Source organism: Pezoporus wallicus, unplaced genomic scaffold (genome assembly GCF_028554395.1).
Source record: "Pezoporus wallicus isolate ANWC-B61680 ecotype Strahan unplaced genomic scaffold, APGP_CSIRO_Pwel_v1 contig_8108, whole genome shotgun sequence".
Lineage (NCBI taxonomy): Eukaryota > Metazoa > Chordata > Aves > Psittaciformes > Psittacidae > Pezoporus > Pezoporus wallicus.
Window position 1 is genome coordinate 2,486,350 of NW_026638088.1, and position 27,043 is coordinate 2,513,392.

At 41.5% G+C, this 27,043-nt stretch overlaps 1 protein-coding gene across 2 annotated transcripts in view; it reads left to right on the plus strand.

Annotated features, from left to right (window-relative positions):
• The window catches only part of PATJ (PATJ crumbs cell polarity complex component), a 148,830-nt gene that overhangs the window by 29,322 nt on the left and 92,465 nt on the right, over positions 1 to 27,043 (plus strand). For both annotated transcript variants that reach the window (XM_057409336.1, XM_057409338.1), the window contains exons 15-21: positions 890 to 1,054; positions 3,096 to 3,224; positions 19,048 to 19,257; positions 20,260 to 20,373; positions 23,237 to 23,605; positions 24,654 to 24,771; positions 25,780 to 25,936. In XM_057409336.1, coding sequence (XP_057265319.1) covers positions 890 to 1,054; positions 3,096 to 3,224; positions 19,048 to 19,257; positions 20,260 to 20,373; positions 23,237 to 23,605; positions 24,654 to 24,771; positions 25,780 to 25,936 — 1,262 coding nt within the window. The remainder of the gene's footprint in view (positions 1 to 889; positions 1,055 to 3,095; positions 3,225 to 19,047; positions 19,258 to 20,259; positions 20,374 to 23,236; positions 23,606 to 24,653; positions 24,772 to 25,779; positions 25,937 to 27,043) is intronic.

Below are 27,043 nucleotides of genomic sequence, written 5' to 3' on the forward strand. Positions count from 1 at the left end.
TTTAAAGGAGATCTGGGAATTATATGGTGAAGCTCTGCCTCAAGTGCACATGTACAGAGATGTGCACATGTACACATGTAAATTTATGTGCTGTGTTTTTTAGGGTCAAATGTGGCATCTGGCAGTGTTTAAGGCCAGGTTGGAGAGGGTTTGGAGCAACCTGCTCTAGTGGAAGGTGTCCCTTCCCCTTCTAGGGAGGTGCAACTGGATGAGCTTTAAGGTCCCTTCCAACCCAAACCAGTCTGTGATTCTATGATTAACAATGGCTTTACAGTCTTCTGTTGTCACTCAGCATCTAAAGCTTATTGGATGCTAAGCTTTGACCCTTGTCAGGGCTTTCTGCTTAATTGCTTGCTGTAATTGTTTTGTTTTTTTTTACTATATAAAGATTCTTGTATGCTTTTTGTAGGATCTGTGTTGGTTTCAACCATTCAGTTACATTTTAGACAGTGGACAAAGTTGTTCTAGTTCTGTGTTCAAAGTTTTGATTAGACCTCAAAATCTGTGTTTTTTATCTTTTCAAATTCAACCACATAACCCTAATGCTAAAAATATGTCCCCAGCAAAGAAGCAGATGAGAATGAAATAATAATGCCAGGAAAGATTTAGGCTAGGGAAAAGAGAGATCAGAAAACTAATTAGAGGGAGGTGAAGAGAGCAGAGCCATGATGTACCAGTCAATAGCCACAGGATGAAGTTGAAGTCTTAACAGTGGTGCATGTATGCTTCAGAAGCCTATGTTAATAAAGCTATGCGAGCTTTGCCAGAATCCCTGGGTAAAATTGCACACATTCAACAGGGAAAAGACGTCTATGCAATATATAATAAAAGAATCTGGTTGATATCCTTTTAATTATCTTAATGTGGATGTGTTTCCCCTTCTGTGCAGGTAAATGGAGTCCAGCTGTATGGCAAATCGCGCCGTGAGGCAGTCACGTTTCTAAAAGAAGTGCCACCCCCCTTCACGCTGGTTTGCTGTCGGCGACTCTTTGATGATGGCACTGAGTCTCTTGTGGATGAGCCCACCATGGGAGCTTCTCCTCCAGAACGAAAGGTAGACTTTTCAGGCTAACATTGGACTGTTTAGCCTGGAGAAAAGAAGCTGCATGGAGACCTCAGAGCAGCTTCCAGAATCTGAAGGGGGCTACAAGAATAGGACAAGGGGTGATGGCTTCAAACTGAAACGGGAAGTTCAGGTTAAATATAAAGAAGCAGCTCTTCCCTGTGATGGTGGTGAGGCACTGGCACAGGGTACCCAGAGAAGCTGTGGCTGCCCCATCCCTGGCAGTTTTCAAGGCCAGGTTGGACAGAGCCTTGGGCAACATGGTCTAGTGTGAGGTGTCCCTGCCCATGGCAGGGGGGTTGGAACTGGATGATCTTAAGGTCCTTTCCAACCCTAACTATTCTATGGTTCTCATGTCATTCAGTGTGTAAAAGGACAATAACTTTTTAAAAAGTGCATATGCTTTTAAGAAAGGGATTTTACTTTCTAAAGCCAATGTCCTTTTTTCCTTTTGCTGTTTGATCCAGACCACTTTTCAGTATTAAATTACATTTCCTAAAATACATGATTACATGTGGCAGTTTTCTATTAAACTGTCATATAATGCTGCCTTTGCCAATCACTTTGGGCTTGTAAGGGGCAGCTGGTGTTTCAGAGAAAGATAGTTCATGTTTGCAGCACTGGTACTTTTACTACAGTTTATACGGGTTGGTCATGAGAAACTTCATTGTACTATAAATACAAGGTAGGTAAATCACCGAGCTAGCATGCTGACTAGGTACATCCCATGCATCATTCTTACACTTAATAGCTGAGTGAGAGCTCTGAATTATACTAAATCACATCCTTGCCACCATTAGCTGATTGCTTCCATGTTCTGAGTAGGTTTTTATAGAACTGGGGAAAAAAAAAGAAGAAACTTAATGTTTCTTTCCACTACAGAAGCTTTAAAGTCTTAAACTAAATCTTGACACTTGTAATGGTTGTTCCTATTTCTAAAAAGGATTTACACCTCAACTTCTCATCTTTTCTGATGTTTTCTAATCTAATTTCCTCTAAGGTGGGGAGTTAAGAAATATGGATGTTCCATGAAAGAATAAGGTGCACAGTATTACACCTTTTTGTAAAAGGCCCTTTCTGTTGCAACAGAACTTGCTCCACTGTGGTTTTTGTTGTTGCACTTTCCATGTGCATCCCGTCAGTTGCACATCTTTGCCATAAGGGAATATTGAGGGAACAGAGGTTGCCTTCTTCTTAGAGCAATCTCATAATATTTCTGCTTTCTTTTGGCAAAAGCATCAATGAAGAGTGTGTGGAAGAAAAATTTCTTCCTTTTGCCTTATGGCAGTGCTCTGTGTAACAAGCATATTTATTCAAAGAAATAAAGTTAAATCAGTGTGAAGTTAATGGTATCAGACTTTAACTTTTTTCTTGCAACATCATACACTGATACTTTGCAAAGATTGTATGGACAAAATAGCATTATGGGAAATGTACATGTTGGAAAACAAGATGCCTTTTTATAAGATGTATTTATGAAGCTGTCCTTACCCAACAAAACTGGGTGACTATACCTCTTTTATACATTAGCACAAAAATTGTAAAAGAAACTGCTCTTTCAAATTAGATACTCTTTGTATAGTTGCAATAGAGGAAGTTTTTGTTTGCATATTTAATGCTGCAAGTATCATATGTGCCTGATGGTCTGGTCTATTAGCTGTCAATGGTTGCATCTTTTATGCTAAGATATTTATCTTTCCTTTATGCATCTAATGGGACAGCTGAAGTTCATCAACATGTAACAGGTTAGTAATATTGTAAGAACTAATTTGACTAATACGTGGGTATTTGTATGCCAGGTTGCTCAAACGTGTAAGCATAGTCCCAGGGGAGTATAAAAGGCAGCAAGTCGGAGAAAACTAGATGCATAATGTTCAATGAAGCTGTAATTCCACAAGAGGTCATATTTTAGGGCATATATGAGATATTAATAATCAAAATATTGAAGGAACGGTGTTTGTAAAGAGCTGAAAGAATGGTGTTTGTAAAGAGCTGAAAGAATGGTGTTTGAACTAGAGGTTTTATCTTTCAGGTGAAAGCCAAGGAAGACATTGATCCTGAGGAGGAAGAAGGGGAATTAGCATTATGGTCTCCCGATGTGAAGGTTATTCAGCTGGAGAAAGACAAAAATGGTTTAGGATTCAGCATTTTAGACTATCAGGTATAGTTTTCTGTGTAACTAAAAATCCCTTTATTTTGTACAGTGCCTTAAAATGTTTTGTGATGTTGATTACTGGGTGTCAATACTGTATATATACTGGGTATACAATAACTGTACAGGGAAAAGTAATGTATTTTGAGGCCATCTCTTGTTCTAAACTAGTCTGATTATCAGATGTGATAAAGTGCAAAATCTTTAATCAAACTTCACCTCATAACTCTGAGTTTAATGGCTAAATGGTGGAGGGAGGTTGGGTTTTGGTTAATTTTGTTTTAACTTAGAATGACCTTTCAGCTGTGAGAGTGGCAAGCAAACTTTCTGAGGAAGTACATTGCAATACCTGTGTACCTAATTCCACGAGTCTTTTGCTTTTTCTCTCCGCGCTGCCCCAAATCACCTTTCATTTATAAATGAACTATGAACGCGTTCTGGTCTGTGATCTGTGGTCCCACTCAACTTGCAGAAAGATGCACTCAGAGTTTGGACCAAGCCATGAAAATTAGAGTTTGCAGAGGTAGTTTCACCAGGACTGTCCTTCATAGCCAAAAGGGACCGTCAGGACTGACGCATGAATCGGTGTTGCAAACTCAGGTTTCTGTAAGCACAAATTTGCTTTAATACATTTATTTGTGTAAGAATAGAGATTGAAGAACCTATTAATAATTTTTCAGTTACACTTCTCTTCTTAAGCTATTAAACCAGTATTAATGCTAGAGATACGGGAAGAAGTTTTGGGGTGGGGAAGGGAAAGGGAGACAGGGGGAAGCTGACTTTCACAAGTCATCCATAGCTTAAAACTTGATTTTTCCAAGAAGGTCCATTGTGGGGCATGTTACATACTTAATTGCTAAACTCCATAGAAACCAACAGACAAGTTCTTTAATTGGGGAAAATTCTACTGAAATTAATGAATCCTTCTGTCAATAATATTGGCTTCAATTAAATATCTAGAAACTCTCAATCTGTAGTCAGAATGAGATGTTCTTTCTAGTCAATGTAATATATATTTTTAAACCTCTAGCCATCATAATTATAAGGAAATAAAATAGCTGGATCACTCTTCATAATAACATACACATCACATCTGAATACTGCCTAAACATTGCAGTTTAATAAAATGTGTTTCACTATTGTGCATAAATGTCAAGTCATCTAAAACTCACCTTTTGATACAGTAACGCATGAATTGGGAATGAATTAGAATAAAAAAATATATTTGAAATATGATACAAAACCATTAATTCTATATTTTTACCCGTGTGATATAAGATTACTGAAAATAGATCCTGTTAGTCATTTTCGCTGACACATGTTGTGTTGCAGTGCCAGCTTTACTGTAGAGTTGCTGGGAGTCTTTACAGAGCAGTAGTACACAGATTTGCTTTTAAGTTCTCATATAATCAGAATTAATGAAGGCTTTAATAACAGGCTTTTTATTTACTTATTCGCAGATGCAAATACATGAGCAATGTTGTGGTACTTTCAGCTAAATTTAAATACATTCTAATCAATTCTAAATGAGTGGTAAACCACTTAATCTCAGATCTTTTTAATTTCAAGATATTTATGTATAAAGTATGCTCTTTTGTTTGGGATTTGCCTCTTAGATCTTTTACACTTTTCATCATCTGCAGATTAATTTTGATAGAGAGATATCTGTGCCTGTGTGCATGTTTATGTAAATACATCCATCACACTCTTGAGTGAAGGGCAAAGAAAATAAAGAGTTGTCCATGCTAGATTGGAGGCAGGGGAATAAGTATGTGGTTCCAGGGAGACTGTTTGGAATTCTTAAAGCAGATTTGCTGAGAAGCACAAAATTACAATGAAGTGTTTGATTGTGGCTTAAAGGACCTGGAGACCCAACTCTCCGTTCTACAATTCTTTCTGCAGTTTTACCCTCCTTTTAAAAACGAAAGGGTTTGGTTTGGTTTTAGGCACATACTCATTGTTTTGCAAGAGAAGATTCAAGCCTTATAATGGCAAATGCCACTACTTGCACTGTATATCCACGGCTCATTTTGCTCTTTTTAAGTAATTATATGACTTATATTTTTTATGATTTATTTAATGAAAATGGGTGTTCACATGGCCTAGCTGCATGGATCAGTGCATCAGAAAAAGAACCTCCTGTTAGTGTTGATGGAGGTAGAGTGGGGAGGAAAACACTTTCTAAGAGCTGATTCTGAGCAGAAGGCCTATTCTTGGTGCTCATAATTATACACGTAAGGACTGACCCTCTCTGTTACAGAAATTTAAGGAAACTTTGGTGTTATGTATCCAGTTTGGAAATGATGTGACTATAGTGTAGATGTTTAAGGTCAGATTATTTCTGAAGCTATTGTTTGAAATGGCAATTCAGAAATATTGGTGGTACTTCTGAAAGATGAGTAGGAATAGAGAAGTAACGTCACAGGAAAAAAACCGTGAGGTGCTATTATTCCATCTTCCATCAAGGTAGATAACATGGAATCACAGAAAGGCTTGGGTTGGAAAGGACCTTAAGATCATTCAGTTCCAACCCCTGCCATGGGCAGGGATGCCTCACACTAGACCATGTTGCCCAAGGCTCTGTCCAGCCTGGCCTTGAACACTGCCAGGGATGGTGCAGCCACAGCTTCTCTGGGCACCCTGTGCCAGCACCTCACCACCCTCACAGTAAAGAACTTCTTCCTTCTGTCTAACCTGAACTTCCCCTCTTTAAGTTTAAACCTTGCTCTATCCCTACAGTCCCTGATGAAGGGTAGTACCAGTGTATACCAGCCCACTTTACTCGTTTGTTGTGAGAGACTGGTGGCTGTTATCTGCAGTATTTAAGAACCCCTGAGATGCTGCTCATACAGACATGTTCATTTATGACAGTGAGTGATGCCAGATGCACTGCAGAAGTGGAAGAATGTTAAGCAATTAGAGATCGGGCTGCTTATGGTGCTGTGGAAGTTTCTTCCTACTGCTTTCCACTCATGTTTGGTATGTCTTTTGAAGCTGAAGGCTTCTAATCTTTCCATTTTAAGTCTGATTATAGAATTAGATGTGGTGCTGAATACTGTCATGGTATATACAGTGTTTTTCATTTTGTCTTCTCAAAACTGGCCCCATACTTGGCCTAATGGGTATTGTGCTTCAGTTGTGTAAAATGCTTCCCAAGTCACACTCTGGAAAAACAGTATTAATACAAACTCTTTGCAAGATGGAATAGGAATCTGAGTACATAGAAAACTGAATGCTGAGATCAAGAAATTATTCCTCTGGTATATTAATTTTTAATGGGCTGTCTTTCTAATAATGTTTCATCTATCAAATAAATGATAAGCATATCCCAAGTGACTTGCAGGATATTCCCAGAAATGTACAAGCATAATTCCAATGTAATGCCTATAGATTTTAATGAACTAATTACAAATTAATTATAGCAATTATGCATAATCAATAGTATTGCTACTTCGTCCTGTGTTTTCTTTTGTCTGTCTTTAGGGATTTAAATGCTTAAAACAGAGCAACCTTCTGTTTTTTAATAAGTCCTATTGGAAGACATGAACACATGTTCCTAAAACTTTGGAATTACCATTAGAGAAATAGAGTAACTCTCTTTGCTAGAACAGGGCTGTATTTATATAGGAGGCTGTTCAGCTTCTCATGATCACTATGTGTAAGAAAATCTCTCTTTCCCCTTTGCTGAATGTCCTGATTTGTAGTTACGTGGTAGGAAATCTAAAATCTTTGAGGCTGCTGCTCTGCCAGCAGGGTCAATACCCGGTGAGAGGGGAGGTGGATGGGGAGGCTGACGCTGTGTGTTCTTGAAATGATCTGTTTCACTGGATTTTTTTTCCTCCTAGTGTGATGGCTTATTTAAATAAGAAACAGCAAAGAGGTCTCAAAATGAAATCTCCTGTGTATTCTTCTATTGTCACCACTGTGTTGGGATCTTGTCAAAGCTCTTAGGCTAGGCAGTGCTTTTTCTTGATAACACTTAGATGAAAAGCCCGCAGAAGGAGAGGCAGCAGCAGCCTCCAACAGGCTCCACATGTGCTGTGCTTCCCTCAGCTGATAACACACCGTGTTCAGCAGAGACCTGAGGAGCAGTGTTGCGCTGCTGGTGATTCTATCTTGAACAGGGACCCTGCCCCCCTTTTTAGCCATTAAAAAGGTGTGCTGTTTGGTCTTTTGGCCAACTTCTCCGTGAAGTAATATACTCTACCTCCCTTAATTTCCTTGTAATTTCACTTGGAGAAGTTGCTCTCTCTTTCACCTCTTAACTAACTTTTATGTAGTGTTGCTGGCACAGTTAGCGGCAAGTATGTTTTGATGGTGAATGAGGGACCAAGTACTCTGTTTGTAGAGTGATTTGGGATCATCAGTGATGCAAGGACCTATAGTAAGCTTATGTATTGTTTTTTGTCAATAGACATGAAAGTGTTACAGAATCACTGAATCATGAAGGCTGGAAGGGACCTTTGTAACTCATCCAGTCCAACCCCCTGCCGAGGCAGGACCACCTAGAGCACGTTACACAGGAACGCATCGAGGTGGGTTTGGAATGTCTCCCGAGAGGGAGACTCCACAGCCCCCTGGGCAGCCTGTGCCAGTGCTCTGACACCCCCAGTGGAAAGCAGCTCTTCCTCGTGTTGAGGTGAAACTTCTTGTGTTTTATATTATGGCCGTTGCTCCTTGTCCTGTCACTGGGCACCACTGCAAAGAGTCTGGCACCAGCTTAATAGTAACTTTTCTAGCCTGAAGTTAAACCTCCTGCCCAGCAAGTCTAAGAGCTAAGTCGCTGTTAAGACCAAGTGGTTTTGGTCTCAAATTAAAATAGAAGGGGGCATAGTATGTCATCAGGTTAAAACAAAGGTGAAATGCTATATAAAAGTGGTCATCCCAGGGCACTGGGGCAAGAGAAAACTAAAATCACACAATACAGAAACTTGTAGAGGAAAAAAAGAGCTCACAGTTGCATAAAAGGTACTTTGAGTGGCCCTGTAACAGAGGTTACCCGAAACCTGGTACATGCAGGCCCCAACAGGCTCTGTTAGTGATGTTTTACAGAGAGATTGGAAAAACCACAGGTAGCTGAATTGCAGATTTCTGGAGGCAGTATTGACCAGAAGGTAACTTGAATGGTCTGATGAGCTTTTATCAAATTAAACAAAAAGCTGAATGGACTTTATGGGGAGCTTAATTTACTGGGCTTTGAAGTCAGAGTATTTTAAAGCAGCTGTTTTAAAGTGTGTGAAACTGGAGAGGGCGAGGGTTGCAGTGGAGAGGATTGACATTTTACATAGCTCTTAGGAATGCCTGTGAGATGCTGTTTCTCTCTCTCTGTGCTTGAAAGGTAACTCCCCAGTGCCTGGGTTCTGTTGCACAGTACCCAGGTGCCCTATAGACCTGTTAGGCTGTAGGAACTCATGGACTGATGTAGGTGTAAATGTCTACCCATCCATGGAATCACTAACAGGTATTTCAGTATTATTTGAGCTTCATCTTACCCAGACCTGAAACAACATGAAGTCAGCGTGGGTCAGTGCTTAAGGGGTTCTTACTGTACTCTAGCAATAGGGACTCCACAGCTGCCTTATTCCTGGACTTATCTCTCTTACCATTAGCAGTCTTTTCTTACAGTTGAACTACAGTCTCTTGCTGCACGTTCAGCAGGTTACATGTTGTCCTTCTCCCAGGGAGCATGGGAAACAATTGTTTTCTCTTTCATAACAAGATCATTGCATAGTCATTCATGGCAGGAAGTGAAGCAATTTAAGTGTCTCCAAATATCTTTCCTCTTTTCTTTATGCCCCAAACAAACAGGCTCCAGATGTAGAGTCACAAAAAAGCAAACTGACTTCTTATTTGTAGAAGGTGGTATTCAACTAGCTTATATATTTTTCCTTTCTTGGACTGCTCAACAGGGAGATGCAGGCTGGAATGCTTTGACATGTCCCTGGCTACCCGTTTGCCCTCTTGTGATAATTTGAGCTTTGTCTGTCTTGTGATAAGTTTGTTATGAACAAAGAAGCATATTCACATCCTTGTTAAGCACATTTTCACCTGATCATGTGATGGAAACCTGTGGCTTACTGGCAAAAGCTGCACAGCTGTATTAAAAAGCAGTTTTACAATGGCTATCAGCTTGGTACTGGGAAAACTGATAAAGGCAGCTTTTCTCCCATCTCTACAACCCATCCACATTCATTAACATCAAAGTTTTGTAAGCCTCAGTACCAACTGTGTTGGTACTCATCTCACGGAGGATTTGCTTCTCTCCCCCTATGGGAAAGTTCTGCATCCTTTAAATCATATTAAGCTGCTTCATGTGTAAAATAATTCTTAATAGTGTGTCATGAATTGAATTCAATGTAGCTTTTTGAAAAATTCTCTTGGAGTTCAGCTTAAATACTACTTTTAAGGGCTGAAGAGGTGGTGAATGCAATTGAGCACATTCCTGGTGAAGTTTCTAGGGTGTTCATGATTAGTGGCTTCCAAAACCTCACTGCAGCAATACTAAAAGCATTGGGAAACGAGAAACCACTTTAATAAGAAATGAAAGGGACTGTGTATCTCAGCGTGAGATATAGACAGATACACAGGAAAAGTTTGCTGAGGTAGAGCAGCTGGAGAACCTGGAGGCAAGAAGACACATTAGGGCTTGGGTATGCCCTGAGGCTGTGCTTGGGGTTATCAGTCTGACTTCAAGTGGGAGGTTAGGAAGGGATCTCATAGAATCATGGAATCATTTAGATTAGAAAAGACTGCTAAGACTGAGTGTAACTATTAACCCAGCCCTGCCAAGTTCACCACTAAACCATGTCCCCAAGCACCATATCTGCATGTCTTTTGAATAGCTCCAGGGATGTTTAAATACTTCCCTAGGATGTTTTAAACACTGCCTTGGGCAGTCTGTTCCAATGCCTGATCACACTTTTGGGGAACAATTTTTCCCTAATCTGCAGTCTAAACCTGCCCTGGTGCAGCTTGAGGCCGTTTCCTCTTGTCCTGTTCCTTGTTCCTTGGGAGCAGAGCCCAGCCCCCTCCTGGCTCCATCCTCCTGTCAGGCAGTTGTAGGGAGCAGTAAGGTCTCCCCTGAGCCTTCTCTTCTCCAGACTAAGTCCCCCCCTCCAGGTCCCTCAGCCGTTCCCCATCACACTTGTGCTCCAGGCCCTGCTCCAGCTCCGTTGCCCTTCTCTGGCCCCGCTCCAGCACCTCAATGTCTCTCTTGTAGTGAGGGGCCCAGAGCTGAACACAGAATTCGAGGTACAGCCTCACCAGTGCCCAGTGCAGGGGAATGATGAGCTGGGCAGGTCACCTTGTCATAGAAGGGGATCAGGTTAGTCGAGAAGGACCTGCCTTTCATAAACCCATGCTAACTGGGCCTGATCACTTGTTTTCTTGTATGTGCCGTGTGGAGACACTCAGGATGATGTCCTCCCTAACCCCATAACCAGCACCAAGCTGGGACTGGCAGGCCTGTAGGTCCCCAGATCTCTTACTGGCCCTTCTTGTAGATGTCATAACATTTGCTAGTTTCCAGCCAACTGGGACCTTCCTTGTGAGCCAGAACTGCTGCTATGTGATAGAAAGTGACTTGGTAAGACCTTCCACCAGCTCCTTGGTACCCTTGGATGGGTCCATTCCAGCCCCATAGACTGGTGTGTGTATAAGTATTGTAGCAGACCATTTCTCCTTAGATTATGGGGGCTTCATTCTGCTCCCTGTCTTCCAGCTCAGGGCCTCCTGTCTTTTGTGAGCTGCCACAGCCAGTGAGTGCTCTGGACAATACCTGAGTTTGCAAAGAAACTGAAGCATTACTGAAAACATCTGTTTTTCCTTGGTTTGTCGCATATCCTCAACATAAATGCTAAACAGTATTATTATTATTAACCTTCAGAAACGTTTTCCCTATTCCCCCAGATTCTACAATCTGGTTGTTCTCTTTCATTTCCTGCTAGGAAGAATAGCTTTTAATAAAAACAAAAAAACCCCAAACCAAAGAAATTCATTATTATTCCACAGATGTCTTCTGCCTGCAAGAGAGGGCGAGAATTTAAAGGGACAAAACTAGCTGGAATTCTTGTTAAAGAGTTGGTAAATCTCAGCAAGGGTAAGACAATGAGACCTGAGGAAGCTGCACAAATGAGTGTTGCTTATCTAAGAGCTGTGCTAGTCTTTCCGTGAGCACGTTGGAATGGTGGAGCAATGGGTATGTAAAAGCTCAACCCAGACAGGTCCAAATCTGTTGTCCTGAACTGATGAGGTTTAAGGTATATGTTGGTGCTGATGGATGAGCATGAAGAATTCTGAAAAGAACTCTGAAGTTATGAGGTATTCTGTTTTCTTAATACCTCACCCTTCTGCAAGATGCTGCTCCCCAAATCCAAATAGAGCTGTTGCACTTGGAGTTTTCTGTCTGTTCTCACTGTGTTTTGCAGTAGCCTTAAATTCTCTGCAATCTTTTTACCTACCCTTCTCTGTTCTCCACCATCCATACTCTTGCAAGTCATCTTTGGACCAAGTCACTGTTTGCAGATTGTTGTTGCAAAGACAAAAAGGCCTGTCCTGTCTGTTCCCTTTTGCAGCTTTTTCTATGGAAAATCTCCTGTAATTCAGGAGTTTGCTGTTTGATGCACACCCTCCACGCAGAGGAGAGCTCTGGTTGTGTGAAAACACACACTGCACTTCCACAGACCATTAACGGTGTTGAGGGCAGTATTCCTAACCACTGGAAGTGCCTGCTGGGCTGTTTCAGTGGATTTTTAGCTCAAGGATTATTTGAATCTGAAAGCTGATCAAACCCAGAATGTGTGTTAAGACCATGAAGTGTAAGCTGTGTAGGTGATACTGTTTATACTTTTTCCCTTGGCTCATCAGTATTTCTTTCTTTATTCCCACACATCTCTATCCCTTCCTTATCTCATCACACAGTGGCTTTCCTCCATTTCCTTATGAGTTCAGGGTTTTTCTTTCTTATCTCTGTGGCTTTTCCCTGTAGTCAGCATTCAGTGTGTTTTTTCTGGAGCTGGAAAGTCTGAAAGTAGTAGATATTAAGAGTCTAATGAATGTAATCCCTGTGACTTTAGCTCTGTTGAGAGCAAATATAAAAGGCGGATGGAACCTTAGGTTGATTGAGAAGCTTGATAAATTAAAAGATAGTGACATGCACCTGAGTCCACTGCACGGTGACACTTTCAAAACTACCATAGAAGCAGTGCCTATCTTTGATCTTTTTATTTGAGAATAGCACTAGTGTGTAAGATCTTTTCCTTTTCATCATTCCCTGGAGGCATTTCCATCCCAAGGATCTGCAGCGCATCCCTCTTCTGCAGCAGATGAAGGTTGATGGCGCAGCGCTTGCCAGCTCTGCCAGACCTGTGTGGGTCTGAGTAATCACTGGCCACCGTGTTCATTCTTGCTGGAGAAGACTGATAGGATTGCAGATTGCAGATGATGAAAGCCTGGTGTGGGAAACCCATTGTGCCACCTACTCCTACCTTGTTCTTCCTTCTCCTCCTCTAGGTGTGGCTCTATGTTTTGTTTGTGTTTTTCCCTTTCCTTGTGAATTCCTGTTTCTTTGCTGACATTTCCCACCACAGAAGTTTTGATTAATGCTGGCTGCACGCTAGAGCTGCTGAAATTCATTGCTTTATTCCCTCACTGCAGATCAATAAATACTTATGTTTTATTTCTAGTGCTTTGCCTTACATCACAGGAAAGTGCAGCGTTCCTCCTTGAATACCATCCTGCATTTAAGTTTGTATTACTTCAGCACATCAGCCTGGAGTTTGTTTCTTTGGTACAGCCAGAGGCTGTGTGTTGTATAGTCGTTTTCCTAAGTAGTCCTGCTGACTGCAGTCTAACACGAATGGAAGAGGCAGGAACAAGACTTAAACACTTCGAATTACAGCTCAATTGCCCATGTAGTGGATCTAACAAAAACTAGTTGAGCGCTTTCTCAGGGATGTTTTTTCAGGCTGTAGAGTACCTTTGGCAGTTCCTACGGCCAACTCCTGTAAATACATTGGAGTGAATGAACAGAAGGTTTGGACCTTGAGGCTCTAAATTGAGGCTACCTTAAGGAGGGAACTGGACGTCACTCACAGCTGCCTCTTTCTCTCTTCCCCTTCTGTTGGGAAGCACTTAGTGCCTTTGAAAAGGATGCAGGTTGTTCATGGTTCTCGATTCCTGCATCCCCTTGGCATTGTTGGTGTGTATGTGGAGGGTGGCTCTGCAAAGGGAGCAAGTGGCACTTCACAAAATGAGAGCACAGATGAGTATTTCGAGTAATCTCACAACACTGAGCATACAGGTAGATTATTTCATGTGCAGTTCTGCCTTTGTTCTACATAATAGTAAGACAAACATGAAATGCATTTGGTGCTTGTCATTGTTGACGAGTGTATGTTCCTTGTTCAGTATGTTGTGTTTAAGAGGCTTTCAGTCTGGTATCTTATTCACTTGCAAACTGAAGAGTTTTAAATATGGATACGTATGTTAGACCTGGAAGTGGTCCCATGCAAAATGAAGCTGGGTTGCTCTGACCTCTGAGCTCTAACGTGTTTGTTTTGGCTCTCTCGCCGAAACCTGCAGTATACAAATTGGCACTTGTAAAATTGTTCAGATAAATCAAAATTGGTACAAGGGGGGAGAAAAAAAGTTTCAAACTGTTTCTTTTGGGATCCTTTGCCATGCTATTTTTGATGCGTGTTTTTGTGGCAGCAGGCAGTTTGTTGCTTGAAGAAAGCTAAAATATTCTAGGAAGTCAGGCTAGCTGAATTTAGATCCTAAATGATGCCAAAACTAATATAGCCTGTAACTAAGTGAGAGTGACTTTGCACAGTAAATGTCAGTCACCCGCTGCTTTGTCTTGTATTTTCATGCGAGCCTTTAGAAAAGGAAAACACAAACAAAACCCCAGAAAACGTGGTAGCTGCTCACATCCAATCGAGCTATAGCTACAGCCTGCTGCACAGGACAGGCTGCTCCTCATCCATTGCGCATAGCCAGGGCTCTGCTGGGGCTGGGGGCTGAGTGATGGGGATGGACTTGTCAGAGCATGAAACGCCTCCGGTAGTGCGGGAGCTGGGCTGGCCTGGAGTGCCCTCTCTTGGCTGCTGCAGAAACCTCACCTTTTGGGAAGGAAGGGGAAAGAGTGGGTTCTTGTCGTTTTAATTTTCCAGGGTGATGGACAGAGGGAAGCTCTATTGGTTATATTTCCAGATTTGCTTCCTAAGGACCTCTGGTATCTAACAAGAGTGTGACTCTTGGGTGCCCCCAGCAAGTTCAGGTCCCTCACTTGAAGCCACACTGAAGTCACACACTCCAGCAGCATTGCACGTAGGACTCTGTTAACCTGGTGCTCCTGGGACTCTTAACATTTTAGCAGAGCTCAGGTTTTTAAGAGACTTCATGCTGCTCTGAATCCAGGGATCCCAGAGGCAGCAACTGCAGTGGCCCCTGCGTGACTCTGCGCTGCTAAATGAATCCAGAACAAATGAGGCTCTGAAAATAAGAAGAAAAATTTGACACCTGGACTCCAGGAAACGTTTGTGGATTTTGATGAGGAGCAGTAGGGGGGGAGGGAAAACCTATGGTTCAACGTAGTTAAATGTATGGTGTGCTAAGCATGAATAAATTGTGACTATTTGAAACAAGTTCATATAGCCTATGGCTGGCTCGAGCACAGAGAGAAAGACAGCAGCTACAGGCACAGTAGTTCCCCAAGGGCTACCTGGAGGCCAGCATCCTGAGCTGGTGCATGGTAGAGGTCTGCTTCCATCCCTTTATACAAGTCGCAGACTTTTTTACATGTAATTCTTTTACTTAAGAATTTATGTCAGTGCTTGTGAGTTAAGGGGGTTTGTCTCCTGTTAGTTTTACTTCACTGACTGATTCCTTTTGTCATTGACCATAAATGATTCATTTGTGTAAAGGAATCCTTCAGTAGACTGAAGTTAAAGTTCCTCCTCAAATGTGCTGAGCCCAGTTCATGCCCATTTTAAGATGCATGGGACATCCCATACACGCTCCCTCTGCTGTCTTGCAAAGTCGTGTAATATTTGCTTGAACTATTGGAGTTAAGTCGCTTCTGTATCCCAGCTGAGTACCATTACAGCAGCATCTTAGCTCTGGGTTTGGGGAGGGAGCTTCTTCCCAGCCTGTAAACTCTATCCAAGGAAATGAGCCTTTCACTTTAAAGCAGAGGTGAAATCTGGACCTGAACTGCTAGTGACTAAAAATCACTACTGACTGATTATGAAGAGCCTTAGGCTAGGTGTGTAGTTTAGTAACCCTGAGTGGCTGTGGCAGCTCTGTTAATACGGAGGTGGCTCCGGAGTCCATCAGGACCCTGTCACAGTGAACTTGCCTTCTGCAGTTAGTATGAAAGGTGAGAACCTGTTTTTTCAGCCTGCTTCTAGCACTGCTTTCTTTCAAAAGCAAGGCAACGACCCGTACAGTCCAGTTGCACTCACTGCTTACAAGCTGTGAGGGTGAATTCAGTGTTTGCTGTCTTGTTCTAGCAGATGTTGGTCTTTAGGGTGCATTGGGGTTTGAGTGTAAATCATAAGGCAAGGTTTCAAAACAACATTGTTCCTTTTGTTTTGGTAAGACGAGCACAGTGCAATCCAGTTACAGCCACCCTCGTTTAATTATAAGGAATATGTTTTCATGATTACACCTTGAAATCCAGCAGGTCTGTGTCTTCACACACAGCTTTTGCTGCATTCCTTATGGCAATCACATTGCCATTCACGGGCACTGGTGACAAGCACCCAGGCTTTTGCAGCACAGCTCGCATTACTGCTTTAGCCCTGTCTCTGTAGTTCGTATTGCTCTTCTCTTCCTGTACAATAGCTCCCTCTGCTTGAAAACAGCAGAGTAATTATAACCCTGCTTTGTATTTGCCTGATCAACGGGCTTTAATATGGTCCCCTTTTAAGAAGATATCTGCTGCTGCTGTTCATGAAGCAATTCCAGTGCGTACATGGCTTAGACTCTTGTGTTGTGAAGCAGCAAAGATAACTGTGCTGTTCTCAAAACTTTGCTATATAGGAGCCATGTATTATTAGACATTAGGAAAGAATGCTCCCTGTGAGGGTGCTGGGGCGCTGGCACAGGGTGCCCAGAGAAGCTGTGGCTGCCCCATCCCTGGCAGTGTTCAAGGCCAGGTTGGACACAGGGGCTTGAAGCAAGCTGCTCTAGAGGAAGGTGTCCCTGCCCATGGCAGGGGTTGGAGCTGGATGAGCTTTAAGGTCCCTTCCAACCCAAATCATTCTTAGGACTCTATGAACTCTATCTTCATTTTTAGCAGGAGGATTAAAGCTTGTCGGAACACAAGCTTTAATTTAGCTTTTCAGCTAAATTATCTCTTACCGTGACATGATGATTTATTGAAGCCAGAATGTTTTTATTTCAGTGGAAACCTAAGCTGAAATAGGGCTGTTTCTCATCAGAAATATGGTAGTTAGGCTGCTGAACTTAAATATCTGCATAGAAGAAGCTAATGGTGAGATTCCCACGTCCTACTTAAATGGTTGTGATCTGGAACCCCAAAAAGAGCAGCTTTGGATCAGACAGAGCAGGGATTTGAACCTGTTTCTCCCACATTCCCAGCCAGTGCCATATTTACTGGGCCAGGCATTCACTTCCCTGCATCAGTAAGGATGAGGGCTGATGTTTTGTTCATTTTTTATCAGTATAGCTAAGCCAGCAACAGTCATATTATAAATGCTGCTGTGTCAGCAAAGGTGGGATTTTGCTGAGAGCTCATTTGCCCGTTTAGGGAACCAGCATAAACCTCGCTTGCCATGGCAAGGTGAGCCCATGATAGGCAAACTAACTGGTTTAGTTCTATAGTGAAGCCTTCCTAACGTGAAGAGTACCTCACTTGCTTCAAAGTGGCTCTCTCGACACCATCCTGGTTTTGCAAAGAAGCCCAAAAGGTTGGTTTTAGTTTGCATTGGAGCAAACCCCCAAATGAAAACCATCTCGGCCGTCTGTGTCAGATGGGCTGTTTGTTCTGTGGTCAGCTGCCATCAGGATGGTTGGGCACGTGGGTTTGGGTGAGGGCAAGGGCTGGCAAAGCAGACAATCTACACAAAGGGAAGAATTCCCAAAATTCAGTGCTCTTAAAGCAAAATCTTTTATTTATACCTTGGAATCCTTTGGATTCTTCATTTTTTACATCTTGGGATCCTTTGGATTCTTCTTTCGCATTCAGGTTTGGTTTGTTTCTAAAAATTTCCAAAGCGTATGCGGAACATGGATAGCTTGCTCTTGGAAACAAATGAAATCCTTTCCCCTCGGCATTGTGTGAGGCAGGTTTGAGCAGGAACAGTCGGGGAGCCCGAGCGCGTTGGCACGGGTTCAGTAGGCAGCACACCATCGCGCAGCAGAGGGAGGGTGCTGGGCTTGATTATCAGCACACGATACTCACAAGGAAGCCTCTTCCGTACAATGTGGATACCCAGGGCTTGGGAAGATTATAAAATGGCAGGATTAAGCAGTAGAATGGGAGAGAATCATTGCTAATATGCATTTACTTGAATTCAGCTTCAGCAGGGCTCTTCCTGCTGAACTCTAATTTCAGTTCTCTCATTTCAGCTGTTTACAGATATTACATTCATTGCCTCATATGTTTGCACATACCTTAACCCCCCCCATGTTCCCTAGGAAAGCAATGCACAGTTATATAAAAAGAAAGAGTTAAAAAAGCAGTCCTGTTTTCAAATTAACGCTGAGGTGCTGAATTCATGGTGGTCTTTGTCATTTGAATTTTGCCCTTTTCTTTTTATCCCTCCCGTGCCCTGAATAAGATGCAAGTCCTGAGGGAAAAATAGTACATGATTATGCATTTGAAGACCTGGTGCATACAAGGAGCATTTCTGAGCTTTATGAGCCTTTAGCAAGGGGAAGAAAGGCTCATTCTAATGTTTAAAAAACAAACAAGGAAGCAAAAAACCCCATAAATTTGTTTTATGAATCTTTCTGCCTCTGTAGAATAACTTCTGATCATTTCATTCCATTGAGGAGGAATTCTTAAATGGCTGAATATGATAGGAATGGTGCATGGCACAACGCAAAGGCTAATCCTGGGCAAGAAAATCAAGTGAAAATCAGTTCACAGCCTCTCCAATGTGTATGTTTTGTACTTCACATTCCTTATACACCACTGCAGCACTTCTTGTCTTCAGCAATAATCTTAGTGACCCTTCTGTTGCTGTCCCCTGTATCCTCTGTTAAGGAGGCTTCATGGGTGGGGAAAATGTCTTTTCTAAGTTGTCACACAGATTTGACAAAGCAGGAACACTGCAGTAATACAGCAAATGTATGCTGCTATTCATGAATGTTTTGGGCTTTGCTTTTTAATTTTAATATAATCATATTTGAAATTACATTTCTGATCTTGCCATGATTTCTTTTAACGTCAGGTTTGCTGCTCTGAAGCACTTGAATGGCTTGCAGAATGGTTATTTTATGTAACGTTACCACGTAACAGGCTGGACGGAGGCTTGTGGAAGAGTGCCAGCCTTGGTTTTCTATTTACAGGTTGGCCTGGCCGCCCCTGTGTACGTAAAAAGAGGGCAGGCAGGGTATCGGTCAGCTTTCAAATCACGCATTTCTTAATGGATTAGGCAAGTGATGGAATATCTTCCTTCTGCAAACCTTTCTTTTGTAAAGTGTAAGCCTTGGCAGGATAGGTAGGCAGTCTTTTTTGTGCGTCTCAGCAATGCTTCAGTAGCATTAAATGAGGAACGTGCTTAAGAGCTCTTCCCATACTCAACATTCATCTTTTTGTGGGCTTTTTCCTTGTAATTCTTTGTTGTTTGTTTGTTTTCAGGATCCCTTAGACCCAACCAGAACAGCCATTGTGATCAGCTCTTTGGTGCCAGGTGGAGTAGCTGAACGTGGGGGAGAGCTTCAACCCGGTGACCGCTTGGTGTTTGTGAATGAGAAGTCCTTGGACCGCGCCACTCTGGCAGAGGCAGTGGAAGTGCTGAAATCTGTGCCCCCCGGTACAGTTTCTCTTGGAATCTGGAAGCCTTTGGTGGTAAGGACTTATTTTAACTTTTGCTATTTGATTCTATGACAGACCAGGCTGCTCTATTTGGCGGGGCTGTGGGGTGTGTGAAATTCAGGGTAAATGTATGCATATATGTGGAAAGCAACTAAAATCGTAGACTCAACCAGGGTGGAAAAGACCTTTAAGATCATCAAGCCCAACCTTTACTCAGCACTGCCAAGTCCACCACTAAACCATGTCACTAGGTTGCTGTGCTTACACCTCAACATGTCCAGAAATTCTGGCTAGCTGGCAGATGAGTAGCTCAATGTCCACAAGATCTGACTGGAAAACCAGCGTGCTCAGGTTCCTCCTGAAAGAGCATCTATGTGGAATCAGAAAACTCACTGGGGCAAACGCATGCGTGCTGGCTCTGTGCATAGGTGTAACATGGTTTGAGGCATTCAGCAAATCAGCTAGCTACGTGCTGAAGTCCATTTCACTCCAAGACACTGCTGAGTGCTTGCTTAACTCCACTGACATCAAAGAAACTTAATCTGTTTGAAGTCAGGACTGTAAATTCAAGTAGAATTTCCTTTTTCTAGAATCTGGGCTTTGGAACAGACAGTAGTTTACTTGAGAGCACTGTAGCATTGTGCATCAAGGGCACCTAGGCAAAATCCGTTAGAGCACCATCTAATAGAAAGTGCTTGTAATTCAGGAGTGGTGAAATAGGAGTGTAGGAAGGCTGTCAAATATATTCTTCCCTTTTCTAAAAAGTGGTTATTTTGTTGTTCATCTCATTGTATTTGTCTTTCTTTCCTACACAGCTCTTTATTTTTTTACTGTCTCTGTACTAACATCTTGAAGACAGCAGCTTTTATTCTTTCATCTTTTCCATTTACAACTTACCTTTTTATAGTCCTGTAACTTTTTCCCACCTCTTTTCTAATGTCTGGTTCTCTCTCTCGCTTTTAGTTTATTGAAAAATGTAGGAATTGCTTTTGTTTCTTTGTTTTCCTGGCTCATCATTTTGAATATCTTTCTTAGGGAGAAAGCAAAGAGGAGGAAAACATGCACAGTTTGGATTCCAGCAACATTAAAAACAGCCCTGCATCTCCAGAACCAATAGATAATTTCTCCATAATACTTGAAGCACCACAGGTATTTGGTTTCTTTTTTCAGTTTAAGTTTATATGGACAGGAAATGATGTGTTAAAGTAAGAAAATCCTATGTCCTTTGGATAAGACTTCAGGCTGGATTCCCCTCTAAAACAGTCTCTAACAGCTAACTGTATACTAATTATATTGGGAACAGTAAGCACAGGCATAGCACTTACCAATGCGGTTCCCAGACTGCCTTATCAAATTTACTATGCCATTAAAATACCTTGGGTTCCCTTGGGTATGAAACAGGAATGCTGTGTTCTTATTAGTCATAAGTAGTTGGTTCAGGTTTGCAAAGCAAGTGGAACACTATTTATTATAATGAAGCAAACCAAAAAAGTCTTGTGTATAAGGCAAGCCTGAAATTTGTTCTTTATAGACTTCATATGTGGTCTTAAGCGATCTCTCTCTTCCTCAGTTCTCCTCTTTTTCTTATTTTCTGAGAAATAATTCTGTTTATTGTGGGAGGATGAAGCACTAAACATAGTGAGTAACTCAGATACCAGGGTAATAGGCAATAATACTGCAATACTGACCTGTGTACAGTGAGAGAGATGTGGATATCTTTGAGTTTTCATCTCTTCTCAAGTGCTCTGCAACATTTTTATTAATGCATATTGGTAAATGCATTTTTTAGACCAGAAAAGACAATACATAAAGGATCACCCAGAACTGCAACACAGTGATAAAAGTAAACTGTAGATTTTTCTTGTTGCTAAACATGTCTACCTGTCTCTGAATACAAACATAATCTTTAATGCTGAAATGGTATATTAGAGCCAAAAGGAGCGATATCACAGGGTGGATGTATATATACTATGTGGAAATCAGCTTGGATGTTGTGTTTACTGATTTTCATGATGGAAAAGGGAGGTTGCTGTTTTCTGGATGCATAGGAAGGGTTCCTGGCAGAGCAATTACTCCTCTGCCAGCTCAGATTAGTTTTATTTAGGGAGCAGAGAAAGAATGTTATGAAGTATTTTAAAACAAAGGATCTATTTTCTCTTAAAGTCCTGCTGAATATAGAAACTGGGATGATCAATGCGTACAAAAGACGCACAGAGGTATTTGCTTGTATTTGGTTTTACCTTATGTATGACAGCAGTGGTAATAGCTTAGAGCAGTGGTGTAAGATTTCCATCCATTTATTATATCACCTGCTCTTGTAAGAGCCAAGAGTGGTGTGTCACGATGGCTTCCACTCTTACGCACCAGCATAGTGCTGACAAAGCTGGCTTGGAACACTAAAAAAAGGGAACTTGAAGATTTGATATGCTACAACAGTAGACTTTACTGTCAAGTTTGCAGTATTCCCTGTTCCATTGGTAGCGTCTGCTACTGCAGTGCAGCACTCAGTGATGATACACTCCTAACTGCTGTACCAGGAGATGGGGATACAGATTGCTGTGGGCTTTCTGAGCTAAGTCAACTCTTTTATTAACAATGAAGTTGGTGCCTCTTGCAGAAACGTTTGGGGAATGATGCTGCAAAAGGGAACTGAAAAGAGATGAAGTAAAGATGGAGAGAATTAGAGTCTCTTCAGACTGGGTGTTTTTTGAGATCAAGGTACACAGGTCACATAGATTAAAGCACAGTTTAATGCTCATGAAAAATGTGCTGATTTCTAGATTGCTACTGCGCTGCTTTCCTGCCAGCTGGTATTACTGCATTGTTTCATTCTGCTCTTGCCTGTCTCTAGTTTTCTCTCCTGCCTCTCACTTGAAGGATGTGAACATTTTGGCAGCATCTGGGGGTTTTTTGCTTCTGCATTTGTACAGACCTCACAAACAAGGATTCTGACACTAAAGGTCAGAAATGGTGAAGTACCTCGGGGAGGCTGGGAAGGGGCAGGAAATGGAAAGAAAAACATTTTGATTGAGGACCCTTGAATCTGTAGATTGGTTTCAGTGTTTGGGGTTTCAGTGAAGGCTGGGTTTGGGCGTATGTACCTGGGGGCCTGAAGGAAACAGAGGAGAAGCTTTCTCTGTGTGGCAAGCTCTCTGGTACCAGTGCAAGGCGTACAATTCCAGATGCCTGTGCAGATTCACCCTGGGCCAATGAATAGCACCTCATTTGAGTTAGGAGAAACAGAGAGCATTGGAAACTGGGGGGGCATTGACATGTCCTAGAAAAAGAATGGTTGAGCAACATCTTTCAGAGTGGGTTTTGATACCCTTTCTCTTGGTTTTGTTTGGGTTTTTTTGATTGTTGATCTGTGGTTTAATTCAGTGGAAAGTAAAGCACTCTTCCCTTTAAAACAGTAAAGGTTTTAGATAATAGTCAATTATGTTCCTTTTTTTTAGGTGGTTCATCCATTTCCCCTCTTCCACAGGTTAAATATTGTATGGAATACCCAAGGGAGGGACAAACAAGTGTGTCTTTGGTTTGGTTGGGATTTTTTAATTGATGATGCTGCTGCATAAGCAAGCGCTTAGGTTGTTCTTTATTTAGCTGATGGTTATCTTAAGAAATGTACATGCATTCATAAAGCAACAGCAGGTAAGTCTGGAGTACAGAGGTGTTTTAGCTTGATTTAGGCATACTTTTTCCTGTAGATTTTATAGTGTTACTTAATAATTCTCATTCCCTAACTTCAGTCCAAGTTGTTTTTTTCTGCAGCAATACCTAACATGTGCAATATAAATTTCTTTATAGTTAAAAAATAAACTTCAGTGTCTACTTTTGGTGTTAAAATCGTAAGTCACAAAGTGCATTTTCTTTTAGAAAATGCAAAAGGTCCAAGATTTTCACTTCAAAAATAAGGCTGTACTTTTAATATAGGCCTAATATAAACCATAATTTTAAATGAGTTAGCAAGAAACAGAATGTAAAATCTATATTCCTATAATGTTTTATGCAGGGTTTCAGAGATGAAACTCCTTTTAAACAAGAACTGGTTGATGAACCAAGTTTGCACTTGGGAAGGTCATTTCAGCTTTCTCAAAATGACAACGAGTGTGAGAAGGAGTCCTGGGAGATGCATGAATTTTTGAAACCCAGAACAGAAGAAATGGATGAAGAACAGGAAATGTTGGTGGATGAGTATGATGAAGATGCAGGCTTCCTGAAATATAATGCATCATGTGGACAGAAGGCAACTTCAGAGAGGAACCTTGATACAGAACGATGGGCAAAGCAGCTTGAGACTACTGAAATACAAGGCTTAAGATCCAGTATGAACTTAAGTCCAAAACAGTCACTGGAATATCCATGCAAAAAAGACCAAATGGTAAGGAATGCTTTACTGGTCTCAGTGCTGTACCCTCACCAAGGGACCTACACCTCAAGGAAATTTCCAGGCCTATACCCTATAAAGGAGTCTTCCTAGTGTTTTAATTGCTAGATGAGGTCTGGGTACCTCTACTGGACACAGTCTGTCCTTTTGTACTTGGTGTGTGTTATTTGAGTGCTCGAATGAGGTATATGTTGAGCTTGTAACTGGACTTGCATCTTGTTTCCCATCTGTGGCTTGTGGGCTCAGTTCTTTTTTGCAGACGGTACTAATATGGTGCATGTCAGTAACAGCAGAATGTCACTTCATGGTTTTAGTAGTCCAGGGGCTTCAGCAGCAATGTCAGTGAGAGGAGCTTCCTCTTTTCCTCATTATTTTTAATCCAAATCAGTTCCCTTGGGTCAGATGATAGTGCAGTTTAGTGAAAAATGATCCAGCAGAAGCAATTGTAACAGGCATACTGGTGGATGAAGGAGTAGGAGACAGAGCTTCAAGTAAATTGTGAAACTCTTGTATATCATCCTCAAGTATTCTGAGAGTTAGCTGTTTCCTCCCGAGTCTTTGCTCATTCATCAGCCAAAAAAGTGATGATATCAGCATTCCATGCAGCAGCTTCCCAGATATATGCTCTTATAGGGAAAAAACTGAAGTGGAAAGGATATAATATCACAGCCACAGAAAATTTCAGGTTTTGTTCAACTTGTCCCTAGCATTATGTACATAAACAAGCTAAAATGCAGCTTCTAGTGACAGTTTTGTACCAGGGTGCATAATATTAAATTTATACATTTGTTACCTAAAAACAACAAATGAGCAAGCGTAAAGGCAAGTAGTAGATACAGTTGCTTTGTATTGCAATTGCACATAACATTTTTCATGCCTCTTCTTAATATAGTGCATATGCAAGCAGTTGGTATTTCATAGTTATCTGAAAACATATAGATGTAGTTGAGAAAATGTGACTGCTGTAAAAATTAATGTTGATGTCAAATACCCCTCTGTAAGTCGATACCATTGCTTTCTAATTTTATTCTCTTCTGTGAAGTGTGACGAAAATGCTGCTCTAAGTTCACTGTTCTCTGGAACCACAGCACACAGTGGCTACCAAGAAGACATATTTGATACTGAAGGTACCCAGTCAGGAGCAAAAACCAAGGATTTAGGTTTGTAAGAAGTTTTTTGCTTAACTTATAATTTCATATTTACAGATGTAAATTTTATACCAAAACACTGATTCTTTCAAATGAAAATATTCAAATGAAGACTTTTTCTGCAGGTCAAAGACAGTCTGTGTCAAACAAATAGGTTTCAGCGTCATGATCTTGCTTCCTCCACCAAATCTTCACTTACAGTTGTCACGAGTGATATTGAAAGTGGCTGCAGCTTTGTCCTGTCTCTGGAGAATCACTTTCTTCTGTGTAGCTGATGTCCCCCCCCAGTAGGATTCCACACAGAAGTAAAATAGCTCATGCCTGTACTTTCAGTCAGGGATTTGTCTCTGTCACCTGTGATTGCTGATTTTATAGATTTTTGTGCTGACAAGGCTCTGGAGATAACTTTACCACAACCAGAATTTGCAAGTGAACTCTATGGTAGATAATTGCCCTGTATCTTGGGTTTGTAATCTGTGCTCAAGAGCAGTTTCTCCTTGTCAGATGTATCAACCTGCCTTGAAACAGCATTCTAGTTGGGAGAAAGGAGATTAGGTTGCTGCCTTTGTCACCTGCATCTTGTAGCCCCCAGACTGATGACTCTTGACAGGAGCTCTGGTAGTTCAATTAATGTTGATACTTATGTCACCAGAATGACATCATGTTTCCCCAGCATGATGGGCTCTGTGCTGGAGCAGAGCTTTGCACCAATCTTATATCTCATAAAGGATGGATTTGCTATTTCTAATTAAGTGATTTTGTGAGGAGCTTCTGTCCTGTAAGATGTACCTAAGCGTGTCTCAGCTCCACAAAGATTTGGTGTTTCCTGTTACTATATGACTGCATGTACTTCAGAAGCAAGATGCTATAAAAAAAAGTGTTTAGTGTGCTTTAAAGTTTCTTTAAACATCCTGTATCTCTAAAGCTCTTGATCATCACACAACATCCATGTTTAGAACATGGGGAGCTGGAAGGTACAGGGACAGAAAACAAATGTTCACATCTACACCTTTTCTTCAGATACAAAGCTTCATGTTGACTCCAAAGGACCTGGGCTTGCTGTTGATCTGGAAGCTATTGGAAAGGAAGAACTAAAAGGTGATGATTCTGTTTTCTCCAAGAACCTGGAATCTGGGAGAGTAACTGCCTTAGCTCATCCTAGAACACTGGTGTGCAGGTATGGAGAAAGATTTCAGGTTCTAGAAGATTTTCTATTAGTGATCTTAACTGTCTTCTTGCTTTACTTAGGTCACTAATCATAAAAAGCCATGTGAAACAGTAAGACATACATAGATAACCAGTTGTATGACTTTTGCCCAAGGAGCTGAGTTTTGCTTTACAACCTCATTGAATCTTTGCTCCCCACATTTCCTTCCCTGCGTACTGGGACAGAACAGTGCAAATGGCTCTGCCGCCTACTTCACTCTGCTTCATAGCAAGGGCACTATGGATGTATGTGGCCTGCAGGAGACAGACATAGGCTTTACTAGTGGTTTTGGTCATTACTGCATAAGGAGCCTCTTCCTTTGGATCCTTATCATAGCTCTGTCCTCTTGGTTTTCCCTTTCCTTTGCTCTTCCTTTTGGGAAGAGCAGTTCAGCCACGGCTCTCAGTCCTGTGCAGGAGGTTTTAGTTGCCAGTAATGCTGAGAAACCTTGAGCTGGCACTGCTTGTAGATATTTGCCACATCTCTCAAGTGTCCCACCAGTTTTGGTTGAGTGAATCTGCTTTTGGTGTCTCTTGATTCAAATCCTCAGTAATTCCCTAATTCATCTGTAATCTTCCCTCAGAGGGATAGCAGCTCAACAATAGAGTGAGGGGATTATTCCTCCACCACGACATCCTACTTCCTTTTTGCAGTTTAAGAGTAGCATTTACAGCTCTCAGAATCTACAGAAAGTGGATGCAAGGATGTATTGCTTCAACCTTTCTGTGGGGGCATACAATTCCTTATTTCCATTCTTATTCTGTGAATAGGTGAGTCATATATAGTATAAAAGTTTAACTAAGACCCTGTTCTGGAGTGTTTAATGGAACACACAGGATATGTTCTCCCTCTTGCATCATGATCTGCTGTCTGGTCAGCTAGGCTGGTTCTACGATGTTTATATATCTCTCTAAGAATCACAGCATATTTATCAGCAAGTAAATGTTAATTGCTTAAATAGTCATTTGGAATGAGTAAATGCAGTACAGATTTGTATATCACAGAGCAGCTTATAAATTTGGCCTGCCCATCAGGTTTATTTCTGGAGCATTCCTTAAGTACATTTAAACCTAAATA